The 25,327-nt window shown below is 55.3% G+C and overlaps 1 protein-coding gene across 1 annotated transcript in view; it reads left to right on the top strand.

Annotated features, from left to right (window-relative positions):
* The first annotated feature begins 391 nt into the window (after nucleotides 1–391).
* The window catches only part of SLC9A1 (solute carrier family 9 member A1), a 48,552-nt gene continuing 23,616 nt past the window's right edge, over nucleotides 392–25,327 (top strand). Inside the window, exon 1 of the mRNA XM_026516930.4 lies at nucleotides 392–1,543. Within this exon, the coding sequence (XP_026372715.1) occupies nucleotides 1,189–1,543 (355 nt within the window). The 5' untranslated portion in view covers nucleotides 392–1,188. The remainder of the gene's footprint in view (nucleotides 1,544–25,327) is intronic.

The following is a 25,327-nucleotide window of genomic DNA, read 5'->3' as shown; positions in this document are numbered from 1 at the left end:
ACTATATCCCCTTGAGAAATAAGAAAGGGAACAGAAAATTAAGTAATTTGCTCAAGGTCATAGAGTAACTGAATACGGAGGATAAAATAGAACCTTCACGAGACAGTTGGGAACTCTGCATGAGACTGCGGGTGTCTAGCGAAAGCGCTTTGTAAACTAGTGAAGCATTCCACCCGTGTTAGTTAGAATCTCTGGGGATTCAATCCCCCCCCCCTTTTTTTTTTTTGGTGACTTCTGACTCTTCTCTTCCTACCCGTACTTCCTTCCCTTGGCGACAGTGGTCGCTGCGGTGCGCGGGCGCTGACAGGTCCCTCTAGCCCGCTGCGCTGGCTGCTCGCTGGTGTCTATAAATACCAGCTCCGGGCTCAGCGAGGCATCAGTCGGCCGCCGCCGGGGCTGGGGCCGGGGCTGCAGCTGTCACTGGAGCTGGACGCGGCGGAGCTGAAGCTGGGCCGGGGCGGAGCGCCGCGCCGCGCCGGGGCCGCAAGGAGGGGTGTGTTGCTGCCGGCCCACCGCGAGCCGCCCCCAGCCCGCGCCCGGGGCGCCCTCCCGCCAGGCCGCCTGCCTCCGCCTTCCGCCTCCCTCCATTTCCCCGGAATTTCAGCCCGGCGCGCCTGCACCCCGGCCCTTCTCTGGGTGGGGAAGCTCCCGGCCGCTTTCCGGCTTCACTCCTTCCTCGCAGGCTGGGCTCCCAGCCCCCTCTCTTCTTTTCCTGGACTGGCTCCCACCCCCCGACCCCTCCTTTGGTCCCCTTCCTTTAGCTCAGGCTCCCTAACCCCTTCCCTTAGCTGAGTCCCAGCTCCTCAGTCACATTCCTCAACCAAGGGTCTCAGCCTTCCCTCTTCCTTTCCCTCGCCTGGGGTCCAACCTATCCTGTCCCTTCCTCTGTCCCTAGGGTCCAGTCTCCTTCTCCCACTCCCTTTCCCGGGTCTGGAGTTCCAGACCTTTTGGTCTCCTGTGGTCCTTTCTGGGTCCTTGTCCCTTTTCCCCAGTTTGGAGTTCTCCATTGCAAACCCAGCCTCCCTCCACCCCCAGAGATCAGCTTCCACACAAATACCTCTCTAAAACATGAACTTTTCCTAGGGACTGCCCCAGTCTGTCTTCCACCTGCTGACCCCTTGCTACCTATGCCCCAGGTCTTACTCTCACTTTGCTAACAGTCAAGGCCTGCTGAACCAAGGGATCAGCATGAGACTTCTGTGGTCTGGCATCTGTGGCCGTGCTCCCCCGAGAATCTTCCCTTCGTTGCTGGTGGTGGTAGCCTTGGCGGGGCTGCTACCTGTTCTCAGGAGCCATGGCCTCCAGCCCAGCCCTACTGCCAGCACCATCCGAGGCTCAGAGCCACCACGGGAACGCTCGATTGGGGATGTCACCACCGCCCCACCCGAGCTCGCCCCGGAAAGCCGCCCTGTTAACCATTCCGTCACTGAACACAGCATGAAGACTCGAAAGGCCTTTCCAGTCCTGGGCATCGACTACACACATGTGCGCACACCCTTTGAGATCTCACTCTGGATCCTGCTGGCCTGCCTCATGAAGATAGGTAAGTCCAGTTGGCTCGGACACTTCTGCGGCCACCAAACTGGCGAGCTTCTTGCCCGGTCCTTACCACTTGAGACTGCCCAGGAATAAAGGTCCGGACCACTACAGAAAAGTAGGCAGGCTCCGTCCTGCCATCTTGGTCTTTCTCAGACTTGGGCTCTGTGGTCTGAGTGCTCCCAAGATTGGAGCCAGCTTTGTGCAAGGGAGACAGCAGGATTAGGGCATGGGATGCTTCTTATAATAGGTACGTTCAGCAAGGGTTCCAGGCCTGCAGATCTCCTCTGGCTGGGCCAGACCCCGAGGGGAGCCAGGCACCCAGCTGTGCACGTACAAGACAGAGGAGTGTCTTCCAGCAAGTGGCCAGTTGGCACTGTCACCAGCAGCCAGGGCAATTACATGCTTCACAGGAGGGTGTTCCAGAATGGGGTATATATCTACTTGGCCTGTCTGAGGAGTTTAAGCATAGCAGGGGACCTGTGTGCTGGAGACCTAGAAGTGCGGTGGAGCCTGAGGGATCCCCATAGTATCACCTTCCTTTATTCCCAGAATGTTATCTGTCAGCTTTGCCTGCCCAGGCTGGCCGGGAGCCCCTGAGTCAGTTTCCGGCCCAGGAATGCCGTCCTTTATACAGTTTATGGGACTGGAGCCCTGGAAATTTCTGAAGTCTGTTTTGGACGTGGAAGGGGGAGTGGAGGAAGTCGAAGCTTGGTCTGGCCCCCCACTCACGTCCACGTTGGCACCCGGCTGTGTCTCAAGGTGCTGTATGGGCTGACAAGTCACGTTGGCTGGCCACTCAACCAAGTGGGACAGGGACAGGTGGATGGGCTCAGGATGTTCTGGTCTGAAGAGAGTCTGAAATGTTCTTTTTGGGAGAAGGAACCAGAAAAGTTGTTCCCTCCCCTCCCTGGTCTCCGTCCCTGCTAGGCCTGAATGCTCTGTTCTGCTGGGTGATTGATGGAGTTCACCGGAGCCTGCATGGCCCAGAAGTCCCTGGAAGTGTGTCCAGGGGGGCTTTGAAAGCTGCCTTTGCTTTTTTAGCCTCAGCTATCTGTGGAAGGCGTGAGGATCTGGGATTCTGCTGGTTTGGGTTTGGGGAGTTTGTGACTCTTGGTAGGAAAACTTGCAGCTTTTCCAAGGACATGCAGGAGCTCAGTGGTGATGCCTGGCTTCGTGAGGCAGGCTCTGGGACATGCTGCAGGAGGACACTCCGTTTTGACAGATGCAGTGGCTGGTGCAGAGCTTTGGTGCTGTGACAGTAGCAGGACCTGTGCATGGAGCTGGGCCACCAGCTTCATGTACTTATACCCTGATGGCAGCCAGCTTCCTGGTAAAAATCAAGGACTGGGCAAGGGGACCTATGTGTACTGATTCTGACACCTTGACCTTGAACAAGCCGGGCCTCTTTCTGCAGGTCTTGCCCAGCTGTGAAACTGGCAAGAATCTCTACATTTGACCGTATCAATTGAGTCATGAAAACTGTGTCTTAATTTTTTGTAAGAAACTAGTGACCGTGATGTGTCATGTGCCTGTATGAGGCCAGGAAGAGACCTCATAATCACTGTCTAGAAATTGCCCTTCTCTCTGCAACTCCCTCACCTTCCAACGACACCTGGCATTGTGTTAGAGCACTGGGGGCCGGTACGCACACTACAAGTCTCAGTGCCTTCTGTTGGGACGACAGCATGACCACAGAGATCCTACTCTGGGCAGGAAGGAGTTTGTCCCTGAAGGCCTGGTATCTGTTTCTGATGGGGTCAGGCTCGGCCTGCTTTGTCCCCACCAGAACCTGTGCCAGGGACCCTGAGCAGCTGGAGAACAGAGATGACGCCATGGCAAGGGCATCAGTCTAGAAGTTAGAAAACTTGGCTTCTCATCCCACCTCCCTCTCTGACCTTGGGCCAGTCATGCCTCCCCACCTGTCAGCTGATCTTTGGCCCCTTCTAGGGCTGACATTTCTGCCATTCCACTGACTCGGGTAACCCTGGCAAGTCACTCAGCCTTGGGCCTCAGTTTTCCTATTGTGAAATGAGGAGGCTGGACATGATCTCTGAGGACGTTTGCAGTTCCAAAAGTCTGTGTCTCTGACTTGGAAGGGCATTCGGAAAACAGAAGAGCCCCAGCATCTGGCTCTTCTGGGGGAGAGAATTACGACCAAAAGATCTCAAGGGTCCCTGTTCAGGTGGCAAAAGTGAGTGCCCATTTTTTCCTTTCCCTCTGCAGGGTAGAACTGAGGTTAGATGAAGGCGCCTCCACTCTGCCCCTGAGCCTTTCTGAGCCTCTGCTTCCTCAGACATTAATGGGGGAAATAATAATACCTACAGAGCTGTCGGTGTGACGCTGACCCGAGCTAGTGCGTATGAAGCTGCCTTTGTACCTACAGGTAGCACTCAATGAGTGACATCTGCCCCCGTTGGGATTTATTTTATTTTATTTATTAGAGAGAGAGAGCCCCCGAGCGGGGAGGGGGGGTTGCAGGGAGAGAAGCAAGCAGGATCCCTGCTGAGCACAGAGCCCGATGCAGGACTCGATCCTAGGACCCTGGGATCATGACCTGAGCCGAAGGCAGACACTTAACCAACTGAGCCACCCAGGCGTCCGCCCCTGTTGGGATTTGAACCACCAAAGGCAGATGCATCCCTACCTCAGCCTCCTACGTACAGTCTTCCTCTGAAGCTGGAGGATTACAAATCTCTCAACCCTAGGCTGCCACAGGGCGTCCTTCCTTAAGGTTTTGGGGTGTTGGGTGTGTCCTACTGATTTTGTTCTTCCTTTCACTTTAGCTGCCTCCAGGGCTGGTCCTGGCAGGGAGGGGACACAGCACCAACTGACTTAGGGGACAGGGGTGGGGTCTGAGGCCATGCTTCCTCTGCACTGTCAGATACTCAGGAACCTCAGAGTTCATTTCGGGGTCTTGCCTACTCTCTCAGCACTTCGGTGTGGGTAGGAGCCGAGTCAGAGCCCTCATTCTGTCACGTCTGGCAGCTGCTTCCCTTGCAAGGTACCCCTCTTTTAAGAATAGAAAGTGCTGTGTGCAGTTCGCCTTCCTGTCCTAATCAGTGAGCAGAGCCTCAGGTTGACCCCGCCAGAGATGGTTGGGGGAGGGTGGGGTTGGTTAGAGCTGAAGTTCTAGAGTAATGCTTCTGGGTTCTCTTCTGACTGGCTCCGTGGGTGACATGGGACCCTTCTCTGGGCCTTTTCGCTCTCTCTGACGGTCAGGGATTCTTGCCTTTTCCTTGCCCGGGAGGGGCTGGTGGTGGGAGGGGGGTTTAGACTGTTAGGAGACCTGTGAGCGTGACCCTAAGCCTTAGGTTCGGTCTGCTCCCCCGCCCCCTTGTGATTTGGGCCCTACGTGAATTCCACTTTGTCCCCAGTTCACCCGACTCCCAGTCTAGTGCTTGTTCCAAGGGAGAGCCTCCCTGTAACCCGGCTCGCCACTGGCACCCCTGCGTTTGTTTGCCCATATCCCTGACCTGGAACTCCTGGCAGAGGCCCGAGAGCCCATAAAGCAGGTATTCATTTTGTCTCCTGACCAGAGACAAAAAAGCCTTCCTTTGTCTCTTCAAGTCATATAGCTTTTTTTTTTTTTTGGTTTTGGTCTTTGCAAGGCATATCCTGCCATTTCCTCCTTAAACAAGTCTGTGAGGGGGGAGAGGGTCACTGTTGCCCACTTCCCATGCATGGATATCGGCCCCAGCAACTGGTTTCCTGTAAAAATAAGACTAGAACTCACCTCTCCCACTTCTCAGAAGGAGAGAGGAACAGCCTTAGAGGTCATGTTGAAATTCTCTCAAGAAGCCCAGACGGCACCCTCTAAAGAGAAGGGGGTGGCCTTTTCCTCTCTGGGAAGATAGCTGACTGCAGGACAGTGGGAGCGGAGGGTCAGCTGGGGGCCGGGAGGAGGCCTTCAGGTAGGACACGTGTCTCCAGAAGCATCAGGGCCCTTGGAGGCCTTCGACTGGTCATGTCGCTGGACTTCATTCAGCTGAGCGCCCACGAGGCGTGCCTTTGCTCTCATTCCCGCTCCTCCGCTCTGGGAAAGCAGAGTGGTCAGAAAGCCTGGGCTTCCGCCGCCGCCCTGCAGTACCAGGGACCACGGCCGGGCCTCGTTGCCCTGGACCTGACTTGCCTCCCTGGTAAGGTGAAGATGCCGCCTGTACCTTCTAAGACGGGCGTAGAGGACGCGCTTGGGAATGCCCAGCACGGTGCCCGGCGGGCTGCTGAGGCCGCTTCTAGGGCCCGTTCAGACTCCACCCCTTTGGGCGGGCTTCCCAGCCCACTCCAGCCCACGGCCAGGGCCAGTTGCTCTCGCTTCTCCCCCTGAACCCGTTTCCCTTATTGTTTATCCACAGCTTTGGCACGAGGCCTAGCCTGCCCTGTGACATGTCTTCTGTTGGGGGTGTTTGCGTTTTCATCAGAATTACCACTTATTGAGTATCTACAGAGTAGTGTCAGGCACTTTATAAAAGTGATCTCGTTTAATTCCTACTAAAATCGAATGAAATAAAGGCTGTCTCTGTTTTACAGATGAGGAAGCAGACCAGAGAGGTTATCTTCCGTGATGTTGAATTGCTGTTTCTTTTCTGTTTGTGTTTCGGCCTAGCCTCCTAGAGGAGTGCCCCTGTCTCTCCGGCTCCTTACAGCCCCATGGGCAGATGCACACGTGGCCTTCCTCGGAGTCGTGCCCAGCCTGCCGAGCTCGGACTCCCTCTAGGGATGGGCCAGATGTCAGTGGTGGGAGCCCTCTCTCTGTCCTGTGAAAGCTGTTGGGGTTCTGCGCCTGGCTTTGGGCCTATCCCCGGTCCCCATGAGTTGCACAGATACAACAGAATCCTGCAGCGAGGCTGGGCCTGTCCCCGAACCTCTGGTAGTAAGCCTGCCTGTCCTCTCTGTGGAGGTGCCCTTTCTGTGGTCTGACTAGAGCTTGCTTCTTCCCTGCTTGGGCAGGGGAGTGCCCATGGAAGGGGGGTTAGCCAGCAGGGGGTGGCTAACCCTGTGATTGCAGTCTTCTGCCGCTGGGCAGGGAGGGTGTGGGGCTGCTTTGGGTTACCCTCAGGGCCCAGCAGGATCCCCTGAGAGGCAGCTTCTGTGTTGGGGGCAGGTAGCACAGATTTCTTTAGCCCTAGAAGGCAGGCAGAATCTAGTAGCAGTTATCATCACTGCTGTAACTTGTTTCCAAAGCACTTGCATATATAGTATTTAATTCTGATCGTCTCAGTGGGTTAGCAGGTGGTATTGATGTGCCCATTATACATCTAAGGAACCTGAGGCCGCCTAAGAAGTAGGTGGCAAAGGACACATCTCTGGACTTCTAATGCAAGACCCCATCCTCTTTCCTGCCTGGCTGACATCCTGGGTCCTTATAAAGATCAAGGGAGACCAGAGATAAGGGACTTTGATGAGAGTAAGTGACTAGGCCCATCCACATTGGTAACTCGAGCAGTTGTCAGAAGGAGTCAGTTTCCCCAGTAGGAGGGGAGAGCTGAAGGAACAGGGCAGTCTGGCGTGGTCTGGAGCCCAGGCCAGATCAGCTCCTAGTTCTAACAAAGAGCGTGAGGGCTGAACTCAGCCTTGGGGCCTGTCATACTCAGACAGGTCAATGGCACAGCAAATCTTTGAAATAGAGGGCTTTTCCTTTTCCTTAAAGTGTTGTAGGCCCTCCTGGAGGAGAAAGGAGAGGCAGAGATGTGAATTACAACCAAAAACATGCTGAATGGGCAGGAATGAGGAAGTCAAGAAACCTGAGATCTGGTCTTAGTTCTTTGCTGAGCTGTGTGACCTTAGGCAAGGCACAACCTCTCTGAGCTCCTGTTAGGAAATATTTGTGATAGTTTTGTCAAGTATTTGTTAATTATATTAGCTGCTACTTATTAAGCTCCTATTTCAGAAGCCATGTCATGTACTTGCACAGCTAGAAAATATTGGGGTTTAAGCCCAGATCTTTCTGACTCCAGAGCCCATGTTCTTCATTATCCCCCCACTCCCTTTCAGTTCAGAAGTTTTATTTTTCCCATAATCATTATGAACAAGGAAGAGTTTTATGGTTTTAGTATGTCAAGTCTTGACTGCACTCTGTGGATCATTTCTGGGTTTAGGGAAAAAACCGTGACATCCCCCCCCCCCCCCGCCCGCCCAAGTCCCACTGTGAATTAAATAGCCCTTCTCTAAGGTATTGGCATTCAGAAACACAGGAGAGGCAGGGAAGTGGAGTGGAGGGACCCCAGATTCCCTTTGGGAATGCCAGCCTGGGCGGAGCCGGCTGGCCTGCCTCCTTCTGTCGTCCCCTCACCTGCCCCCTCTCCTTCCGTGGTGAGGAGAGAAGGCTCACTCAGCAAACCCAGGACCTGGGTTATTCCTGAGTCATCCATCGCCTGTGTGGGCCTCATTTTGCAGCACTCACACCCCCTGCAAACGTCTGAGTCAGACATGTCTCCCCAAGGTTGTCTGCACACACCGCCCTGGGCCAAACCATCTCTTTAGATGCCGATAAACATCAACTGATACTTTTAGGCAGCCCGTGATTATATGTGGGTATTTTTAATCTTACGGGCTAATCTAATTTTAACTGAACTAAGTTTTGAGTTGGGCCTGGATCAGTGGGCTCTCCCCCTTCTTGGGATTATGCTGACTTCATTTTCTTCCCCTAAAAGCTCATCTAACACGCGGGGCCAGTTTTGGGGTCTATCAGGCCAGACCTGACCCCTGACTTCTAATACTGACTTGCTGAGAATTTGGAGTTCCCCAAATCACCCCTAGCAAGTTCTTTTCTGAAAAGATATGTCCTCAAGCAGCTTGGAGTGAGGTTCAGGATGAGAAGTCCTGTTCCTCCCGGGGCCCCCTTTCCAGTCCCTTAGGGGGACACTTATCCCTAAGCCCAGTCTAGCCCTTCCACAGTATTCAGCCTGTTGGAGACCAGGCCACTGAAGGCGGAGGGGTGACATCACAGCTGTGTGTCAGGCAGAGCCCACAAGCTCACCAAAATAATAAATAGCTAACACTTAACATAGCACTTTCCGTGTGTCAGGCAAAGCTCGCAAAGGCTATGTCTTTGTACTGGCCAGCCAGGACTGAGAACAGCTAATTAATTTGTCTCTTCAAGCTGGGATCCAAGAGGCAGGTCAGCCGAAATCAGCCACCAGGCCTTTAGCTTGTGGCCCATCAGGGAACCAGGAAGAGTGAAACCCTGAGCCCTGCTCGTTAGGCTCAGGAGAAGATGGTCTGTTTGTGCTGAGGGGGTGGGCAGACTCCCGGAAGGCAGAACATCAACCCCTGAGCACAGGGGTGAGGAGGGGAGGCTTCTCAGTGAAGGTGGAACTCGAGCCAGTCTTGAAGGATGGAGAGGAATGAGATAACCATGCAGGACCGAGAGAGTTATTCTTAGCACACAATCCCCACAAGAGTGTAAGCCCCTTGAGGACAGGGCCTTTGTTGGCTTTCTTCTCTGCCTGGCACAGAGTAAGGGCTCCTGCGTACCGGGGGATTGAAGGGGTGCAGGACTGACTTCCATGATTATAGACATGGGGTCCATGTGAAGCATGGGGCAGATTGGAAACCTAGTTTGATGGCCCAGAGAGGAAGAGAGCAAGGTTTGGAGAGGCTAGTCACCAGACTGAATGCCAGGCCGGGAGTTTAACTGAGCTCTGAAAGTCACACGCAGAGTGATTGGAGGTGTCAGCCTGTGTGTGAGCGGTGCTGCCAAGGCCACTTCCCTCCCTGGCCACCTCCCGGGGCTTGTCTCTAATGGAGGGTCCCTAGGGACATCCTCTGTGGGCTGGGTGGGGTCTCCCTGGGAAAGTCTGGGTCTGTTTGCTTTGCCCTCAATTTGTGTAAGTAAAAGCAAGATACCAGAGCGTCCTCAGGGAGCTGCCAAGAGGCCTAATTGAATTAAACTTTTCCCGGGAAGATTCTTCAAGCCATCAACTGCACCGTGACTGTGAATGAATGAGACCAGTGGCCATAAACCACGCAAGAAGGCAATCTCATTAATTTATGGTTGCGCCTAGACAGGTCGACTTATGGCTTCTCTTTGTTTTTATGTGTGTTGGGAGTGGGCTGGGGCCAGAATCTCCTTTCTGTAGCAGATTTATTTTTAAAATATGAATAAATAAAACATGTTTGTGGTCAAAACAAAACCAACAGAATAAAACTCACAGTACGGAAAGGTATTAAGGTAAAAAGTAAAAGTTCCCCTCCTCGCTTCTCTGATAACCCAACTGTCATACTCCCCGGAGTTAACTTTCTTGTGCTGCTTTTCATAAATTTCTATGAGTATATGAGTGTGGAAGTATGAGGATAGATTTAGTTTTCATAAAACCATTTGTGTAAAGGAAAAGAGTTCTAGGCTGGGGCCTAAGTCCTAGTCCTAGTCCCAGCTCTGCCTCTTTCTTGCTTGTTGACTGATGGTAAGTCATTTTGCCTCCCTGGGCCTTGATTTTCCTATCTGTCGATTTCAGTTGTTGAAAGTCCTCTCTGGGACTTTTCAGCAGGAAAGGCAGTCATCCCAGAGGAGCCCCTGCTCTGGTGAGACCCAGGGCAGACTGAGGCCCTTTGGGAGATGGGCCGCTGCTGTCATTAGCCCTGCCTTCGGAGTACAGAATTCCCAAGTACTGGATCATGGTCCTCTCCAACTCCAGCTCAGAGTTATGGAATTAAATGAACGGGTTTGCAGAGAGCCAGCTCTGTTGCTGGGGAAGTAAGACAACACACAAGGGAGGAAACACAGGTAGGAAAGTATGTGGCTCAGGCTGGGATGATGGGGGCATTGGATTGGAGCAGGAGAGATGAGGGAAGATTCCTGAAGGAGTAGTCCTGAGGAGTGGGCCAGGTGGAGAAGAGGAACATCGTTCAGTAAGGCGTGCTTTTTTTTTTTAAGATTTTATTTATTTGTCAGAAAGAGATGGAGAACACAAGCAGGGGGAGCAGCAGGCAGAGGGAGAAGCAGGCTTCTTGCTGAGCAAGGATCGCAATGTGAGACTCGATCCCAGGACCCTGGGATCATGACCTGAGCCGAAGGCAGACGCTTAACCAACCGAGCCACCCAGGCATCCTGGTAAGGCTTGCCTTTGAAAGGGAATCTGGCTTAGGTGGGAGAATGGACTGGATGACCTGCTTTTCTTCTAGGATCTAGGTTTCTAAGATACTTTTTTTTTTTACTTTTTTTTTTTAAGTGAGTTCTCACCCAGTGTGGGGCTCGAACTCACAACTAGAGTCGCATGCTCCAGCAACTGAGCCGGCTAGGTGGCCCTAAGAGTCTTTCTGAGTCCATGATGGAGTTCAGGGGGCTTGTGGACCCCCCCCCAAATAGTCTGCAGACGTTATATAATTGTGTTTTTATCAGAGAGAGCAGTACTAGCCACAGATTTTCCGAGGGATCTGTGGCCCCACAAAGTTAAACAGCTTTGGCACTTTGTGCTGTGAAAATTTGAAGAAAGGTAAAGGACTTTCCTCGGGCAAAGTGTAATACTGCACCCTAGGGTGAGTGGGATATGCCTAGGGGACTGCAGAACTCATTCTAGGCAAGGGGAATGAACCCGGTCAGAATGGTAAGCTGTGTCCTGGGAAAAGAAGAAGGAAATTGACCCTGTAAAGTAGAGAAAAGCTTCTCTGGACTGGGGATCAAAGCAGATGCAGCAGACCCCTGCCCTGCCCTCCTGCACAGGCAGGGAAGGTGCTGGGCTCCTTCTGCCCCCAGGGTCTGCTAGGTTTCCATGGGGAGTCCAGTTCACACCCCAGAAGGTACCCCTTTTTCCTAAAGTGGCTAGGGCCCAAACACACCTCTGCGTGTCTGTTAGGGGAAGCAGCTACCTTCGAGGCAGCGGAAACAAGGGATTGCCTCTGAAGGGGACAGGCTTTGAGGGCGCAGTGCTAGGCAGCCCTGATTCGCTTCTGCTGTTTCCTGGACTGAGGATGCTTTATCTCTTGCTCTCACCCCGTTTCTGGGAGTGAGAGTAGAGAATATTTTTCTACCTGCAGAGTACTAGAGGTAGAAAGAACCTTAATGTAACTGAGGCCCCAGGGCCCAGAGGGAGATGGAGATGTTTTGATCCCATCCTCGGATTTTCCAGTCGAGGCCCAGAGAGGATGTGCCCAGAGCCACACATGAGTTTAATGGCAGAGGGAAGGCTCTCCCTGCTCTTCTTAACTAATAACCCAGGTGTCTCTGGGCAGTAAGAGGGGCTGTGGTCTTTGATCTGGATATTGGTTTCCAAGCTTTGGTAACTGATGGGCCCTTTAAGCCTAAGAAGGGCAGCTTCCTCCTGGAGTATCTATCCCAGAGCTGTTCCTGGCCCGGAAGCCGTTTGGCCTTGGCCACCCAGCTGCTTGCAGGAGAACCAAGTGCAAGGCTTTGGACTCCGTCACGAGCCAGTGTTGAGCCTGGGTGCTGGGCTTTTTATAGCATCTTTGCCATCAAACCAGGCATCGAGATCTTATCTTTTGGATCCTGGGCCAGGGCCCACAGCAATCTGGATGCGGTAGCAGGTAGGCAGGATGCCTGCTTGAGGCGGGGCCAGCTCACCTCACTGAGCACAGCCGGAGACTCCTGTTTCATCTCAGTGGAGGAGGGGAGCAGGCAGTCCACCCCACCCTCCCCGGCCAGGCTGGCTGGCAGGCAGACCAAGCAAAGATGCATGAGAACCACTTCTTTTGAGGAACTCAGGGACTGGTCTGAAAAATGCCATATAGATGCAGCGCAGTTAGGCAGTAGAAAGTGGGGGTGATTTTAGGTGCGGATGGAATCCTCTGAGGGTTTAGAAGAGACAGAAAGACCTTACCACCTGGGAGGATAAGAGGAGGGCGTTTTGTAGAAGTGACAGTTGAACTAACCCTTGAAGAATAAGAAGGATTAAATGAGATGCTTGAGTGAAACAGGTCTCACTGGGCACAGCCAGAAGCTTCTTGGGGCAGGACCTTTGAATTAGAGGAGTGTCCCAGGGCAGCTTCCTTTGGAAACATGGTGGTTAGGAACACAGGCTTTACCACGCCACAGACTTGGGTTCAGATCTCAGCTCTACCACTCTGTGGCACCGTGACTTTGGGCAAGTCACTTCCCCTCTTTTTGAGTCTCAATTTGATCACCAGCACCATGGCGTAACACCTGGCAGTGATGCTGGAAGGACTTGGAGAGAGTACCCTCGTAAGATGGTTGTCACAGAATTCAGCACATTCCAGACACAAGATAGATGGTGGCACTCACGAATCCCTCTGGGATCAGGAGAAAGAGAAATACTGGCTTGTTTTCTCTAACTCCTGAATCTCCCAGCAACTGAATAATCACTCAGCAAGACTTACTGATGCCCTGCTGTGTGTCCAGTGCTGTGCTAAGCGCAGGGGTGACGTGACTGTGAATAAATCATATTTATCCTTTTAATGCGTACACTCCTGAGGTGGCTAGAGCGCTTTCCAGCATGCGTCAGGAAACCTTCTGGGGAGATGCTATTCTCCTTTTCATGAATGCGGAAACTGAGGTCCCACGAGGTTAGGTGACTTGCCTACGAGCGTAAAGCCCGACTGTGGCACAGTTGAAGCCAGACCCAGGGCTTCTCATTCTAAGTCCTTGCTGTTTCTCCTACATGACAGTCATCTCACCATCTAGCTGTAGGAGCAAGACTTATCACTTGAAACATTTAATGAGCAAAGCACAGTTTTGTATGACAACTTGATGCGTAGCCATAAAAGCACTAAATTTTGCAGAACAGATGATGGTTTTTTAAAATAGGCCCTGCTATGATGAGGTGCCAGGTGAACTGCGCCAGTATGGACAGAAGGTTCTGCCGCTTTGTAACTCCACCACCCTGGCTGAGCCTCAGTCTCTCCAGCGCAACAGGTAACGTGTGTAAAGCTCCAGGCACATCACAAGCACTCAGAAATGGGAGTTGCCCCTGTGCCCGTAGCATTAAAGGAAGAGGAAACGGGAATGATTGGAAGATGGTTTTAGGTGTGACGGCCAGAGGGCATTGCTGACTGTCACCAGGACTGGCCTGGGCATGCAGGTGAGGCCGTGAGCTGAAGCGTCTGAGTGTGGTCTCAGCTGGGAGGGGGAGACACACATTCGACAAACACCGATCCGTGCCTCATAACTGCTGTGCTGGAGATGGAAAGACGAATAATATAATCCAGCCTCGCGGGAGACTGACACATAAACAGGCGCTTGTGCCGTGCTGTGAAATGCCGCAGCAGGGCCCCGCAGGGCTGGGGTGCACAGGAGGAGATGGGGGCTAGATCAGAGTGGGCTTCCCAGCGCTTCGAGCTGAGTGAGCCTCGACGTTAAGCAGGAGTTTGCTCACCTGGAGGGCGGAGCTGGACAAAGGCACAGAGAAGTGAATAATGCAGAGCCATTGACCTTTGCTTGTGGAACCCTTGGGGCATTTTTCACCCCCTTAACCTCAGCCCCAGACACGTTCCCCCACCTGCCTGGCTGGACAGAGAAGCAGAGCCTCCCTGCGGGGTTTGGGCACCAGTGCTGGATGTGGCTGGATGTGGGCGGCAAGGAGGGAGCTACTGTTGTCGGGAACCTCCCGAGTGCCTGGCCTTGTGCTAAGGGCTCTGCGTGGTACGTTGTGGTCCGAGGGTCTCGGTCGCCCTGAAGGGTACAAGTCCTGAGTCCTGGTGTGTGCCTTTGGCTGGCTTTATAGCCACCTCGGGGAATACAAGTGCCCGACGATGGCTGTGTCGCTGCCTCAAAGCCTAGAAGGACTTCAGGGAGAGGAGCGATGGGGCTGGAATGAGAACGGGGCAGAGGCATTTGTGCAGGTGTCCTCACAAGACCTTGACGGGGGGGGGGGGGGGGTGGAGCTGGCGGATCGGGTGAGGGTTGTAGCACCAGCCAAGGCTCTGAGCAGTGGGTGTGAGGGGACAGCCAGCCGGAGGAGGGGGAGAAGAGGAGGCCTAGCCAGCCAGGGTTGGGAGGGAGGGGGGTCTGAGCTGGGGGTCAGTGAGAAATAAGATTGGGTAGGAGAGCTAGTTGGGGTTCACAGGCACGGAGAACTCCAGCCAGAGGGCTCCTCAGGCTGCTGGAAAGTGTGGCCCCGCAGATCTGAAGCTGGCCCTTCACTGTAGTTCGCTTCTGCTCTCCCTGTCCAAGCGGCGAGGTCTCTAACCGGGTGACTCCAGTGGCCTCCTGAACGGGCTCCTGGTTCACTCCCCTCTACCTGTAATCAGCTCTCCACGGAGCAGCCAGAGAGATTGTTCGGAAATACAAACCAGAACTCAGCATTCCCCTGCTTCAAACCTTTCAAGTGCTTCCTGATGAATTGAGTTTGAAATAAAATCCAGGAGAGGTGTGGCTACACCTCTCTCAACTTCCCTGCCTGCTGTCCCTCCCCTACTCGCTCACACCAGCCTGCCTGCGTTTCTCAGATGCACAGGGCTTGCCAGGCCCGTTCCCCCGCAGGGCCCCTGTGCTTGCTCTCTCCCCTGCCTGTAAGACCGCCGCAGGCTGGCTCCCCGTCCAGGCCCTCGATTGGAGGTCATCTGTTCAGAGAGGCGTCCCTGGCCACCAAGTCTGATGTGTAGCACCCCCCTCCTCCCACATCAGACACTTCTGGGTGCTGAGGACACAGCCAGGAGCAAGACAAGGAGGCTCCTGGAGTCAGGGGGCTCGCATGCCAGTGGGGGGTGTTGGGCAGTGGACACAACAGTGTCAGGCAGTGGTAAGTATCCTGAAGAAAATAAACATGAGAGAGATGTGCTCCTTTGGATGGTCAGCGAAGGCCTCTCTAAGGAGGTGGCTTTTGAGGTGAGCAAATGACAAAAAGGAGCTTGCCTTTCAAAGACCAGGGGCCCTGGGGAGGGCATGTTTGAGGAACCTGGATAGAGGGAGGGGGAGGGAAGGAGGTGAGGTGTGAGATCGGAAGGGAAGACAGGGGTCAGATTGGGTTGGGTTGGATTCTAGGCACTATGTGGTGCCATTGAAGGCTTTTGATCAGGGTGACGTGGTCTGACCTGGGGAGGGATGCGCAGAGCAGCCTGGGAGCCAGAGCCGGAGACTTGGCTCTGGCTTGGCGCTGGCCTCCGGGAGCTGAGCAAAGCAGGTCCCTGGCCCACGGCCACTCGGCCCAGGTCCGTGAGAGCAACAGGTGCAAAGCTTCCAAGCAGGCACCTGTGGCCAGGCCAGTAGTGGGACGGAAGCTCCAGCGGGGGGGAGCTGTTCTCAGAGAGGCGTGACGGGGAGCGGGAGAGGGCAGGAGGGGATGAGGGCACGGGAGGAAGGGAGGGGATGAGCGGACGCCAGGCTCTGCTCGACTCCTGCCTCCTCCTCCCCTGCCCCACCCTAGTGCCCGCAGGCGGGCGGTCACCAGACCCGTCCTGTGCACGCCTCGGTGCGGCCAAGTGCCACGGCTCTGACATGCCTGCTCCCTGCTGAATCCTGTGGTCCCACATGACCTGGGGGACTGCCAGGCCCGAAGAGACCAGGCCTCGAATCAGAGGACTTTATTGTTAGGAAGGATGCTAGGGACCGAGCGAGGGATCCAGGTGGTAAGATGGAGAAAGATGAGGGGGTGGGGGATCAAGAGGCTTAGACTTGCGGCTCTTGCAGCAGTGGGGGGCCTGGCGTGCAGACCGGGGGAGGGTCGTTGACAGTGCAGTGGAGAGCACCCGGCGGTAAGGCTGGCAAGTGCTTGCTGAGCAGTGAGAGAGCCTGGCCCAACCCCCTCAATCTCACAGAGGAGGAAGCAAAAGGCCAGAGAGGAAATGACTTGCCCACAGCCCAGGGCGGCAACAGAGCGGGGGTTAGTTCAGGTCTTCCAAGCCCCTAGTCCGGAGGCCTTCTGTAATGGTGTCCGTGGGTCTTCTTTCCCCTGCCATTCCCTCGGGACCCGCCCCTGTCCCCTCCGCAGGTGAGGCAGCTGCCTGTGGGCGCCCCGCTTCTCTGGCTGGCCTCTGAGCACCTACTGTGCGTGAGCACAGCTGTGCGGGCGGGAGCTCCGCCCCCCTCCCCGCCGGTGGCGCTGACAGTTGTGTGAGGGAGATAGACGTGTGAACAGCCACTGTACGGGCTGAAGTGACACGGGGAGGCGGCACAGTGCGGCGTGGGCCCTGGTGGCAGACGGGTCTCGGTTCTGGCGCTGCCACTTAAAACATAGCGGTGACGAGGCCTGAACCTAAATTAGGAAAGATCAGGAAGGCCTCTGACTCAACGTAGAGGAGTGTGGACATTTCTTGTAGTGACGGTAACTGGAGAGGTTCTGTGGTGAGACATGATCACAGCTGGCCGGCGTTGGGGACGAAGGTTCTCCTAGCAGGTGGAGAATGGCCTAGACGGAGTTTCTCGCAGTGTTCTTGGCTCTGGGGATTTTCCGCCTCCTCCCTCCATAGATAATTATCCTTCCTAAGAAACTGATCAGATGGGAAACTGCAGGAAATGGTTTGGGACAAGATTGTGTAGGAGTTGGGGGGGAGATGAAAAGGATGTAGCGGGAGGGGGCATCAGGCCCAGCAGCGGGAGGTGGCTCCCTTGGAAGGAGGAGAGAGGGAGCTGGGCAGGCTGGGAATTTAAAGCAGAGTGGGTGGCTCAGGAGGAGCCAAGCCAAGTTCCTCAAAGTTCCCCCACTCCCCTGGTGAGGAAGAGGGGTGAGATTGACTGGCAGGGCCAGCTTTTCTGAGGCAGTGTGCAGCAGTGTGGCCCAGCAAGCCCCAGCCCCGGGCCAGGTGTCAGAGCCAAGCCCAGGCCCAGCTCTGCTGCTCAGCTGTCCTTCCACATCCGAAATTCCATCCTGGGGGCCGGGGCCTATGATGGCAAGTGGGCGTGCACCGGGTTCCCCCTCCTGGCGCAGAGCACACCTCCTGTCCCAGCTCCCAGCAGGCCCAAAGCTTTAGTTGTGGGCCTGGCCTCTGCTCCCCGTGGGCCTTGCTGGTGAAACAGCTCTCAGCGCGCTGGGGCTTCCAGGGAACCAGGCTCCTGTCCACGTGAGTAGGTGACTGAACCACAGCCACCGTGATTAGCAGTGAGGGGCAAGCAGAGGCAGGGCTGGCTGTGCAGGGGCCGGATGGGAGGGAGTCAAGGCAGCTGTCCGTACAGTCACGGCAGGGTCAGTAGAGCCTGGTGGCGGACGGTCGTCAGAGCCCAGCACATCTGGCTTTGAGTCCCAGCTGCACCACCTGCCCGCTCTCTGACATTAGGCTGAGCACCTGACCTGTGAAGATCATTCGTCTGTACGTTCTCCCTTACCTGTTTTTTTCAAAACCTTCCCTCCTCTGTTTAATTGAGGGATAACATGCATAAATACATACAGGAGAGTGAGCTAATCTTAAATGAATGGCTCGGTGATTATATTTACGAATGTATGTGACCATGTTAACAAACCAAGACAGAGGATATCTATGTACCCCCAGAGTCCCCTCCTGCCCCTCCCGGTCTGTACCCCCACATTCCTCCGCGTAACCCCTGTTCTGAGTTCCGTCAGCATCAGTTGGTTGTACCTGTTCTTGACCTTGATATAACCGGAGTCAGACAGCGCATACTCTCTTGTGTCCGGCTGCTTCTGCTCGGCTTATCCAGGAGGTTCCTCTTTGTCGTCATATGCAGGAGAGCCTGTCCCTTCTGTCACTGTGCAGCATTGCCTGGCGTGAAGAAGCCACAGTGGCTCACTGTCCTGCTGCTGGGCATCTGGGTGGGTTCCCACTTTTGACAGTTACAGATAACGCTGCTCTGAACATCCTTATCCTCCGTAGGGTTTTGTGAAAATTAAATGAAATAATCTATTACAGTAAAGTGTTGAATACTGAGTTTAGACTTAGAGCAGGTGCTCAAAAAAATTTTCTCCCAGATTTTTGTTGTTGTTGTTCATAAAAAGGAAACAAAAATTCAAACACTACCTAAGTGTGTAAAGAAAAAATGCAAGTCCTACCCCGTTCACTCACCTGCTCCTTAGAGCTGATCACTTTACAGTTCAGTATGTTTGCCTGAACTTTTCTTTTTTTTTTTTTTTTTTTTTAAAGATTTTACTTATTTATTTGACAGAGATAGAGACAGCCAGCGAGAGAGGGAACACAAGCAGGGGGAGTGGGAGAGGAAGAAGCAGGCTCATAGAGGAGGAGCCCGACGTGGGGCTCGATCCCGGAACGCCGGGATCACGCCCTGAGCCAAAGGCAGATGCTTAACCGCTGTGCCACCCAGGCGCCCCTGCCTGAACTTTTCTTTGCTATTGTGTGAAGGTCTTTTTTTTTTTTTTTTAAGATTTATTCATTTATTTTTAGAGAGAACGAGAGAGAGAGTACACGTGGTTGGGGGGTGGGGTGTAGAGAGAGAGCGAGAGAGAATCTCAAGCAGACTCCGTGCTGAATGCGGAGCCCAACGTGGGGCTCAGTCTCACGACCCTGAGATCACGACCTGAGATCACGACCTAAGCCAAAACCAAGAGTTGGACGCTTAACCGACTGCGCCACCCAGGTGCCCCTGAAGTTCTTTTTAATAAAAATAGTTTCATAGTAGTAATCATGCTGTTCCTACTCTTTTGCAACTTAGTTTTTTAATTACGTCTGACTTTTTAAGAGTCTCCTTATCAGCACTGAAGGAGCAGCTTCAAGAGGGACAGACTGGGATAAGCTCCTGAACCAGTCCGCCGAGGCCTTCCACTCTGGCCTGGCAGGGCTGCTGTTAGGTTCCCTCTGTGTGGAACCCAGGGTTTGGCTTCCGGAACCCTGGGTGCAAGTCCTGGCTCTCTTGTGCCCTCTTTGGGTATGTTCTTGGGTTTTTGTGCCCTGAGCTTTGGTTTTCTCGTCTTTAATGCAGGAGCGCCCACACCTGCCTCATACGGATGCCATGAAGTCTAAATCTAAATGTGATAACGTACAGGAAAGATCAATGTTAGGGTAGGAGATAACATATAGCAAAGTACAAAGTGGAAAGTACAAGGTGAAAAGTGACGCATGTTGCTGCTTATTATGTAAAATTACGAGCTGTCAGAGCTAGAGGCCTCTGAGAAGCCCGCAGAGCCAGCGAGTGATGGAGCCAGAACCAAGCCAAGGGGGACATCGGCCCCGCAGCTTCTGAGCTCCCCCCACCCTGCAGTGGAGGGGGTGCCCGCCATCCTCTGGTCCAGGAAGGTGGGGAAGCAGGAAGGTCGGCAGAGGCACGGGGGCCTGGGTGGGGAAGGAGATGCTACCCCAGTCTAGGCTACAACACTTTCTCCATCCTAACTGTGCCCCCAAACCCCAAACTCTGTCCATTCCCCGGCCCCACAGAGCTCCCTTCCTCCCCCTAAGGAGCCAGACCAGCACCGCTGCTCCCTGCCCCCTCCCGCAGGTACCCACCTGGAGTTGTGTCTCTGAGGCTTCTTATAGCTTGCTGTTTGGATCTCCTGAGCCTTCGGCCCCCCACACCCCCAGCTTTTATAAGAGGATAGAGAGGGCTCCCCCAGGCCCGTGAGCTGATGGCGTAGACTGAGGTCAGGAATCCAGAAGCAAAACCCTGACCAGCCTGGGCTGGGGCCTGTGCCTCATTCACCCTGCTCCCCCTCCCCAGGAAGAATTGGCATAAGATTTGCACGGAACCGGCCTCGGTGGGCTCCGCTGTCCCCCGTGTCTGGCCACCGCACTCAGTACCAGGTGCACCGAGGCAGAAGTGGCTCCCTGTGCTCTGGCTCCCGCCCCTTTTGGAGCCCCAGCTCATTATAGCAGCACCCGTGGCGGTGATGTCAGGTTGCTGGGCAGGGCCTCTGGGAGTGCCCTGTTCGTCCAGGGTGGGGTGGGAGCCCTCAGATCCCCTTTCAGGGCGAGGCTGTGGAGTGACACATGTTCTAGTGGCAGTGAATGGTGACGTCACAAAGGCTAGGAGGCACCTCCCCCTCACGCTGGAGCTCTTGCCTTGTGTGGCCCTTCATCATCTTGGGTGGGTCTCCCCTGACCCTGTGAAGCGAGTGGAGGTGTCCTCATTTTTTAAATGGTCTGGAGAGGTTAACTAACTCACCCAGGGTCACAGGAAAGTGCCAGAACCAAGCCACCTTGAATCCTAGGAAACCAGAGTGAAAGAGCCATGTGAGGTTTCCCGGCCCTGTCACCGCATGGCTGAGCAAACCCAAGCCCCAGAGTGCAGGCACATGGGGATTGGCACCCAGGACCGGTATTCTTTCCATGCCGTGGACAACAGCCATAGTTAGTACCACGGTGGGGCCCCCGTCCGCTCCTTTGAACATTCTGAGACAGTCTCGTTAGGGCCGTGCTTTGGAGAGTGGAGAAAAGTTGTCATCCAGCTTATTTTTTCTGTGGCTCAGATGAGGAATGTGGTTGAGAACTGCCCCTGAGGACAAGCCCCCGGCAGCTCAGGAATCCGCTTCCCGGGCTTGAACCCCACTTCGCCCTGCCCCCTACCAGCAAGGCGGCCTTGGGCGGGTGGCCTAGCCCCTCTGAGCTGCAGATTCCTCGTCGGTGATGCGAGTGTGCTAGTGCGTCTCTCACCGGACGGTTGGAGGGTTAAGGAGCCCTCAGTGAGTGCCGCGATTGTCCACGTCCCGCTCTCAGGAAGACGCCGGGTCATCTCATGACTGAGCTGATCAGAACCAGAGCTCCAGCCTGAGTTCCGGCCCTTCTTGTCCTGCCCTGCAGGGCTGCTTCCTGGTTCCTGCTGCCGCAGGCATCCCCACCTCTGTGCCGCATGCACGATCGTACAATGGGCCCTGCTCAGGTGGACGCAGGTGCTGCTGGAGGCTTTCTTTGCTTCTTCCTGGGCACGGGACAGTGACTTCTGTGGGCCACAATGGTGGCAGGCAAGTAGGCAGGCTGGCAGCCTCTCCGCCCGCCTGGGACCTCGCCCCTGTGTGCTCGGCTCGTCACAGATGGGCTCCTGGCCTCCAGCCAGGCCCTCGCTGCATAGCTCCATGTGGGCTGGCCTCCAGAACCCGTGCCCTACGCATGAGAGCGGCAGCAGGAAGCAGCGACAGGTCATTTCCTATTGAGCAGCCTGGCTCGAGGGCAGAGCTCAGCCTCTGGGGTCAGGCTGTCCTGGGATCAAGTATCAGTTTTATTGCTTCCTGGCTGGGTGCCACTTGGGCAAGTTCTTGAAACTCCAAGCCTCAGTTTCTCCTCTGGAAAACGGAAATAGTGCCTACCTCATAGCATTGCTGAGGCCAAATGAGTAAGCACAGGGCTTGGTGACAACTGTCCCTCCCATGCTGGCACGCAGCTCGCGGCCGCGCTGTATCCCCCGCGGCAGTGCCTCCAGAGGAGCTCCGTTCCTCTTCACTGGGGTACCAGACAGCTCCTGGTCTCCCCTGGCAGATCACACACAGAACCAGGGCATATCGGTTCTGCAGGGGATCTTAGAGGGAACCAGGAGTTTAGAGTGGATGGGTGTCTCACTCCCGGGGTCACATGGCAAGTGACGGCCTGAAGTGAACCGGGCCTCCTGTTCCCAGCCCAGCGGGATAGAGAGCCGGGCTCGGAGCTGGAGCACGCATGCTGGGCTGTGGCTCTGGAGTCAGAAAGACCCAGCGGTAGGGCCTTGGTGAAGTCTCTTCACCGCTCCCTGGCTCGGCTTCCTCAGCTGGAGAACGATACCTAGGTCAGAGAACCTTTAGGGGCCTCACGCAGTTAAGGTGCACAGCACATCACCGCGAAGTGCTCGGCAAAAGGTAGTTGTGGAAAAAAGGTGGGAGTAATGAGGGGTGGCGCTGTGTCCCACGTGAGGACCGGCTTTGGGGAATGTGGCCTCCGTGTGCATCCCGACTCTGCCAACACCTTCTATGTGACCTTGGCCGAGGTCCTGCCCTCTCTAGGCTCTGGTCTTTGCATCTGTGGAATAGAGGGGTTGGACTGGAATGGTCTCGGAAGGCCCTGTCTCCTCTGCCCTCCTGTGGCTTCTTACGGAGGTTCTTCATGAACCCCAGGAGATGCCTGACCTCCCTTTGCTGTTCCTGTAGCCCTGGGCCCTCCTGGCACCAGGACCGAGGCCTGCAGCCAGCCGTGTCCTCATCCTTTCTCTGCAGTGTCCTCTAAAGGGCAGCCTCTCTGAGCATGCCCAGCTCTCCCATCCGCTCCGTACCCCTCCTGCTCTCAGAGGCCTGAGGTGACACACTGTCCCAGTGGGCAGAGAGAGGAGACAGGGAGAGGCCCTCCAGGTGTACCCTCTGTGTCTCCCTCCTCATGATGCTCAGCCAGCTGGGCTGTTTTCAGAAGTGTGCGGGAGCCTTTCAGGGCAGCCCCAGGAGACGGATGCCTTGGGCACCTGCTTAGGGGGAGCCCTGGCCCCCACCCCACCAGCGAGCCTCTGGGACGCGCCGCTGAGGTCTCAGGGAGCCTGCAACCGCGTGGCGCAGCTGCGTTCACAGCTCCTGTGACCTGCGCTCAGCTATCTGGAGGGCAGTCTTGCAGATCTTAAAGGGAACAAGAAACAGGTTCAGTGGGTATCCAGAGGGCTTCTGTCTCCTCCCAGCCACCCTCTGCCTCTCCTCAGCCTCCCCCAACCTCCCTTTCGGTCTCCCCTCTGCCTCGACTCAACCTCCCCCCAGCCTCTGCTCAGCCTTACCCCACCCTCTCCCTCGGCCTCGCCTCCTGCCTCTGCTCTGCCTCCTCTCCCCTTCCCCTCAGTCCCCCTCAGCACCTCTGCAGGCTTCTGCCAGCCAGGCTCAGCCTGGAACCAGTGATGACAGCGACAGGGTAGCAAGCCCTGTTTCGGAGGGGCTGCCTGAGAGTGTGGCCCCATCCCCTGACTCTGGCTGCTTCCCTGGCGCCTGTGCCCTGGTGCCAGCAGGCCCTCTGTGGGGCTGGGGACTCAGGGTACAGAGAAGAGACCATGCCCTTTGCTGAGAGTTTTCTTTGGCAGCTCTTTGCTCCAGACACGTAATCTCATTGGATCCTCAGAACAGCCCTTGAGATAGAAATGACTGCGAGCCCGCTTTTCAGATGAAGAAACTGAGCTTCACCTGAGACTCAGAGCACCTGCCAAGGAGACACGGCTTGTAGGTCGCAGAGCCGGGAGACCGGGCCGCTGGTTCTCAGGACCATGCCCTCTCTTAACCACCGGGCTCCCTGCTGGTTGAGTTGGGGTTGAAACCTTGGACAGATCCCTGAGGCGACTGTACCCCTGCTTGTTTTTCCAGATGTCACCTTTCCCAGCTATGTCACTGAGGATCTGCCAGCCTGCACGTGGGACTGCCTCCCCTGGCCGGGGCCCAGATGCTCTGCCTCACACCTCCAGAGCTCTGGCTGCCACTTGACTGCTGGGTCCTCCTCTCACCAGGACCTGGCTCCAGTGGAGGGCCCAGCCCCTCTGGGGGGTTGATATTCCTACTGTGTTCTTATGGAACTCAAGTCAGGGGGCAGCCACGCTGGGCCGCAGAGTAGGCCAGCCCTGGAGAGCAGACATGCTCTGCTCCCCAGGAACAGGGAGACCCCTTGCCATCCCCCCTTCCGTCCAAGACCTGTCTTTCTTTTTGTCACAGCCACCTAGGGCCATGAGCCTTGCTTATCGCCATGCTGGAGGGGAGGGAAGCGAGGCTCAGGGCAGTACTGTGATTTGCCAGAGATCACAGAGAAGTTCAGGTTGAGAGCTGGGACAGAAGCCAGCTCCTGTGTTGGCAGACCAGGGCTCTTTACAGCAGCCCGTGCTTTGGGCTATCTTACTCCGCACGAGGACTGTCCTGGGCCCAGATACTGCGCTTGTTGGCATGGACAGAGATGGGGAGTGTGAGGTGCTTTGTCCAGTAGCAGAGCTCATTGGTCAGATGTCAGAGCTGCATAGAGGCTCTCAACTTGCCTCTGAGGACGGGGAAGGCCAGAGAAAGACGGGCTCTTTTAAAGCACCTAGTAAGTTCGTGGCAGGGTCTAGATCGGAACCCAGGTCTCTGAATCCCCAGGCTGGGCTTGGCTTGGGCCCTTCCTCTCCCCAAATGTAGCTTTCTGGCCTCCTGAGGCATGTGGAGGTGGACGGGGGGCGGGCTCACCCACCCTGCTGGGATCTGCAGGAGGCAGTGCAAGCTGCCCCCAGAGCCTAGACTTAGCAACTCTGCGGCTGGACCGCTCTCCCCATGCCGGGGTGCTAAGCCAGGGTGGCCAGCACCATCTCCCATTCTTTCTTTCCCGAGGTGCTTGCAGACAGGACTTTCACATCGTCCCAGACCAGAGCCTTTCGGTGACTCTGCCTGAGCACTGGATTGGGTCCACAGTCTCAGGTTTGTGACCTAGCTCTTCTGCTACCCATGTGATCTTGGGAGAGTGTCTGGACCTCTCTGAACTTCTGTTTCTTCATCTGTTGTCTACTGCCCAGAGAAAGGGCTGCTTTGTGCCCACCTAGGTATCACTTCCTTTCCAGCCTTTGCTGTCACCTGTGCCCAATAGAATACCCGCTACCTACGCCATGCTTGTTCCCCACACCTCCTACCTTTCCAACATGCCGGTGCTTTGCTCGGAAGGCCCTCCAAGTGCCCTCCTAACCCCAGGCTCAGTCCAGTTCAGCTAGTGTTTAGTGCACATGAACTTCCTACCATGCGCTGGAGATGAGGTTAAATCACACTGGAATTCCCCCTTGGATAGTCATGCAGGCTCAACAAACAAGTCTTGGTCTTTGCCACGTGCCAGGCTCTGTGCTAAGTGCCGGAGCGTCAACGAGGACTAGGACAGGGTCCCTGCCCTTGAGAGCCGTCTGAAGGGGGAGACAACCTGCCAGCCACACAGCGGGAGCCGACTCTTAATGGAGGGCTGCAGGATTTCAGACTCAAGTGTGACAAGTTTCTGCCCTGGGGAGCATTTAGGGAAAGCTGCTGGAGGAGCTGGAGTGCTTCTCCAGTAACCCACCAAAGCCTCTGGTTTGCTCAGTGCTCTCCTGTCTCTCGTCCCACATGGTCCTCACAACCTT

Source organism: Ursus arctos, unplaced genomic scaffold, assembly GCF_023065955.2.
Source record: "Ursus arctos isolate Adak ecotype North America unplaced genomic scaffold, UrsArc2.0 scaffold_32, whole genome shotgun sequence".
NCBI lineage: Eukaryota > Metazoa > Chordata > Mammalia > Carnivora > Ursidae > Ursus > Ursus arctos.
The sequence above is the reverse complement of the archived record's forward strand: the minus strand, read 5'-3'. Positions and strand labels throughout refer to the sequence as shown.